This window comes from Barbus barbus (genome assembly GCF_936440315.1).
Source record: "Barbus barbus genome assembly, chromosome: 39".
Classification (NCBI taxonomy): Eukaryota; Metazoa; Chordata; class Actinopteri; order Cypriniformes; family Cyprinidae; genus Barbus; species Barbus barbus.
Window position 1 is genome coordinate 24,606,931 of NC_136717.1, and position 5,645 is coordinate 24,612,575.

At 32.0% G+C, this 5,645-nt stretch overlaps 1 protein-coding gene across 2 annotated transcripts; it reads left to right on the forward strand.

Moving 5' to 3' along the window:
- Positions 1–49: 49 nt before the first annotated feature.
- LOC306858727 (mediator of RNA polymerase II transcription subunit 21-like) lies at positions 50–4,970 on the forward strand. Of its 2 annotated transcripts, none has more exons than XM_079399407.1 (4): positions 50–113; positions 958–1,072; positions 1,151–1,251; positions 4,459–4,970. In XM_079399407.1, the coding sequence occupies exons 1-4, from the start codon at positions 72–74 to the stop codon at positions 4,636–4,638; spliced, it is 438 nt and encodes a 145-aa protein (XP_079255533.1). In that variant the 5' UTR covers positions 50–71; the 3' UTR covers positions 4,639–4,970. The 2 variants fall into 2 exon arrangements, with proteins under 2 accessions (XP_079255533.1, XP_079255534.1); XM_079399408.1 differs by having other exon boundaries at positions 55–113; positions 970–1,072.
- The last annotated feature ends 675 nt before the right edge of the window (positions 4,971–5,645 follow it).

The window sequence follows — 5,645 nt, forward strand, 5'->3', positions numbered from 1 at the left end:
ATGGCATCACGTGATGACGCTTTGAACGCGCTCGGCGGAAACGGAAACGGAAACGGCCGAGAGGAGCCAACATGGCGGACAGGCTAACGCAGCTTCAGGATGCTGTTAACTCCGTAAGACTCATTTACATGTTAATTTTATGACTTATAAGCTGCAGAAGAGGTCAGACGTGTGCAAATCATATGCATTCAGTCATGTGTTACATGAAGTCACATTGTTTGTGTAAGAAGTTACATTAATGTACTGTAGCGTAAGAAGGTGTTAGCATAGCATGCATTTGTGAATAAATAAACAATTAAAATTTGCGCATTAATTTGTACAGAAAGAAGCTAATACTGTATTTAAATAAATATATATTATGTTAAATAAGAAATAATGCTATATTAAATACGAATTCAAGAAATTTAAATCGCGGTCAGCACTTAAAAAAGTATATGTAATTGTTTTTATTTATTTGTGACATATACCACAATATTGTGTTATTAATTTTACATATTTTATAAATATATATTTTTAACTTATGACATACAACTATTGTTTTATAAGTGTTAAATTATGTACTCTTGTTTTTACATTAAAAAAACAATTAAAAGAAGTTTACGATGCATTATTCATAATATTAGCACGGAATTCTAATACTTTTTATCATGTTTAAAGAGCAAAGACAAGTCCAACAAATATATATATTAGGTTGCATGCATGCACTGTGTGTTTGATACATTACACGGTCTGCAAAACACATACAAGAACACGGTTGCATCAATATCTGATTCTTTACTGTGCCAGTATTATAATATAATCTCAATGTTTGACCCCATGAGCTGTTTTCTCAATTTTTTTTATAACCATATTTTTATTTTAACTATAAATACACTGTGTGGTTATGTATATACATTTTTGACAACTGACAAATATAAAGCAGTTTGAATGCACACTGTGGGTGTGTTTGTGTTTTAGCTGGCTGATCAGTTCTGTAATGCGATTGGAGTCCTGCAGCAATGCGCACCACCTGCCTCCTTCAGCAACATCCAGACCGCCATCAACAAAGACCAGCCCTCCAACCCCACAGAAGGTGCACAGATCTGTACCAAACATCAGTTTACAGCAGCGCTGTGTTGTTTAATTGACATGTTTTCATGTGTTCTTCTAGAATACGCTCAGCTGTTTGCAGCACTGATAGCAAGAACAGCAAAAGATGTTGATGTGCTGATTGACTCTCTGCCCAGTGAAGAATCTACAGCCGCATTGCAGGTATGTTTATACACAGTGTGACTGGCCGCTTGAAATGTGTATATTTATCCAAGCCAAATGTATTGGTGGCAATATGGGTGGCACTTCCGTATTTGTTAAGTGGCACTCAAAAAATCTGAAAGAAATCATTTAAAATAATAAGGTTATCAAATTATATTTAACCAAATCCATAAAAAAATTGTTACTTGTAATAAAATAATCTTTTATGTGCTTTTATTTTATACTTTAGTGTGCTAAAATAATTATATCTGAAATAAAAATTAATACTATATAGACATATTAAAAAAAAACTAATGAAACTAAAAAACTAAAAATGTGTTGTACATTTATATTAATATATATTTATAAATTATTGTAGATGTGTGTGTAGTTATATGAATTTATATAAATTAAGTTAATATATATGATATTGTTTATATCATGTATAATGTAAATTTGTTAATTTTAAATTATTTATTATATTATTTATAAATAAAATAATTTTGAAGTAATGAACTGCTCATACCATGAAGCAAATGCAAGCAAATCCACTCAATGATTTAATAATATAGGCTAAAACTTATCAGCACTGAATTCAACGTCTGTGTTTTTTAAAGCATGGTATATGAATGGGATTTTCCCATATATAGGATAGTATATATGGGAAAATATAATATAGGACCTCCCATATAACCCTATATTTCACCATAAATTATTTATATTGCACTTCTGGCTTTGTGCTTACTGTATTATGTTATATGTGTACAGAGCCAATTACAGTTAAAGGGTTAGTTCCCCCAAAAACGACAATGAGCCCATTCACCCTCGAGGCATCCTAGGAACGACTTTCTTCTTTCAGACAAATCCATTCGGAGATAATTAAAAAATATCCTTGCTCTTCCAGGCGTTAAAATGGCAGTAGGTGGGGTTTTTTCAACAGTCCAAAAGTAGTCAAATAAAGCGCATCCATCCATAATAAAATATGCCTCACACTTGGGCTGCACGATATATTGCATGCGATATTTAATGCGCATCTTGTAAAGCCTAATCAGCAGTTAATTTCCATCACGTGCGTGATTTCACATGGAGCAGCATTTACTACACAGAGCCGTTGTTCACTGAAACGCTGCGCAAATCCACATTCATTATCAACAAATTTACATTAATATTCTTATAGGCTACTTCCCAGATAGCAACAAATCTGGGCCTGGGCCAAATCTGACTTACATTCGGCACTTCTGGGTTCATTCTGGCATAGTTTTTTTTTCAGTCTTGAATGCAAACATTTGTGATTTTATTTTATTTTTTTTTATGTACAATGGATTGTGCCAGTTAAAACAAAAAGCAGGCTCATGTATTTATGACATCAATTGCTTGGCTATATACAGCAAAACCAGTGAGCTCCAGTATGTTATTTTACAGAGCTTTTAACACTGGAATCTCCGACCATGCAATCAGTTGATGAACAGCCTTATTCATATATCAAACTAGGCTATATATTAGTAAATTGTATATATATCAAATTATTTTATTTACAAGTTTCGTGTTTGTTTTTCCCGTTTTATTCGTTGCATCTGAAAATTACTTCATCTACATATCTACACTAGTAGTACAAGCAATTAATGTTCAGAAACAGTTTTTTTTTTTTAAATATAAAATTTTTTTTAAAAACCTGAGTTTCAGTGTCACATGATCCTTCAGAAATCATTCTAATATGCTGATTTGCTGCTCAAGAAACATTTCTTATTGTTATCAATGTTAAAAACAGTTTTGCTGCTTAGTATTTTTGTGGAAATAATGATAGCACATTAAGATGTAGAAAAGAGAGAGAAATTAATAATTTTATTCATCATGCATGAAAGTGATAAAAAGTGAGTGAATACATTTAAAATGATTTGTATTTAATAAATGCATTAACAAATTTAATATATGTCAAATGCAAATAAATGCTGTTCATTAAACTTTATATTTATCAAAAAATCCTGAAAAATAAAGTGTATCACTATTTCCACACAAAATATGAAGCAGCAAAATTGTTTTCAACATTGATGATATTTAGAAATGGTTCTTGAGAGTCAAATAAATTGTAATGATTTCTAACAGATCATGTGACACTGAACACTGGTGTATTGAAGAAAATTCTGATTTGCGTCACAGGAATAACATTACATTTTATAGGCCCGGTTTCAAAGACAGGGTTTAGACTAAGCCAGGATTAAGCTATAGTTCAATTAGGACATTTAAGTCATTTTTATAAACATGCTTAGAAAAAAACATTACTGGAGTGCATCTTGAGACAAAACAAAGGCACTGATATATTTTAAGATCAGTCAGAGCAAGTTTATTTCAGTTGAAACACCTCAGACTTACAGTTTAGTCTAGGACTAGGCTTAAGCCTCGTCTGTGAAACCGGGGGTTAATATATTAAAACTGATTAAAATTTTAACTTTTTATTTTTAATAATATTTCACAATATTGCTGTTTTTTTTTTTATCAAATACATTCAGCCTTGGTGAGCAGAAGATATTTATTTCAAAATCATTAATAATTGTAATGTTTCCAAACTTTTGGCAGGTACTTTAATAATAATAACAATTCTATATACTGTACTATAATATATTATTGTACTTTATTATAATATATTATATTGTTATCATGATTATTAAATGCTGCTTTTTATTTTTTACAGGACAATAGTATGTATTATTACAATATAAGATATCTTTTAATGTGCTAAAATATGTATTTTTAATAATAAGTGGTCAGATTTTCCTCCTTTTGTCTCTAGCTGATCACATGCCTGGTTTTTGTAAGAATAATATCAATATTTAAAACAACCACTTAATTTGTAAACACTTATAAATGCTCTAATTTAAATTAGATTGTATAATGATAAAAATTATGATTAAAATTCAGTGGTTGCATCTAATATTAAATGGAAAGAGCACATGCAAAGCCTTTGTTTATATGAAGAGACTTCTTTTCAGTTGTATTTATTCATTTGGGATTTGTTTTAAGGTTTTAATTTAGTTTTGTTATTTGACATTTCAATTTCATAAAGAAATGTGCAGCATTTTGTCTGAGAAATAATAAAATGACACCTTTTCATTTATAATTTGTCTTAAATCTTGAAAAAATTGTATCGCATTAGGAGATGAGTGAATCATTACATCCTTAAATAAAGCCTAATCTTATACGTTTTCTATTGTTATTGAATTTGTTTCACAGGCTGCTAGTCTGAGGCAGTTGGAAGAGGAGAACCAGGAAGCTGCAGCCCGTCTGGAGGAAGTAGTTTACAGAGGGGACATGCTGCTGGAGAAGATCCAGTCAGCACTAGCAGACATCGCCCAATCACAGCTACGCACATGCAGTGGAGTCCCTAGTCAGTCGACACCGCCAGAGTCGTGACAGCAACTGACCCCAACCACACATGGACTATATCGTCTGTACACAGCAGGGATTTTATACTCATCCTTCATGGATCGCAGGAGATCTTGTGTTGAATGTACAGTTTGTTTCTGGACTGAAGAATGATTCTGATTTCATTCTGTTAGTGCCCGCGGTTTCCCATCGCATGTCTTGTTTATATGACCTCTGATGTCGTTTTCAACCCGATAACCGTAAATGTTCAGCATCCATCACTATCCGAGTATGTTTTTTTCATGCCAGGATCATGCGGTGTTCATTTTATTTTGGATAAAATTTTGTCTTTGTGTTTAACAAATAAAAAATGTTGTATGAAGTGCTTGTTATTCTTCGGGTGTTTTCACACCTGTTGTTTTTTTCCTATCACTTCATTTATCCAACTAAAATGTGAAAACGTGAAATGCTGCAATTGAACAAATGCTTTGGTTGGTCTGAAATGTATAAGGAATTATATCCCCAAAATTGGAAATGTTAATTTAAATATTTTGTAAGAAAGGACAAGTACTGTCCAAATACTTTCAAATGGTTGCTAAATTATTATATCTTCCTCTCATATTTAATCTGCAGAAACGGACTTTGATATCACTTCTTCATGGTGATAAAGAACTTAGTCTTTTTTATATAAATAGGAATATTTATAATAATTCACAAGTAAAATTAATAGCATATTTTAATAGTTTTCTTATGCACTAAATTATTTCTATGCCGCAGCCACGCTGATTAACGCGTGACATATACGTTCTTCCATCCAATAAGAACGCGTCTTAACCAGGGGCGGATCTACCAGGGTGGCACAGCTTTTTCGTGCCACCCCAAAATTATCACAGAATAAAATAAAAATTTATGCAGTGTTTCGTGTGCTACTTTCCAGCCGCGGCGATGACAGCGTAACGGAAAATAATGGCAAAAAAACAGTGGCCTTTCTGCCATATCGGACGAAACAATAACATGAAATCAATAAGTAGATGCTGATCACGAAAACTAGAGTT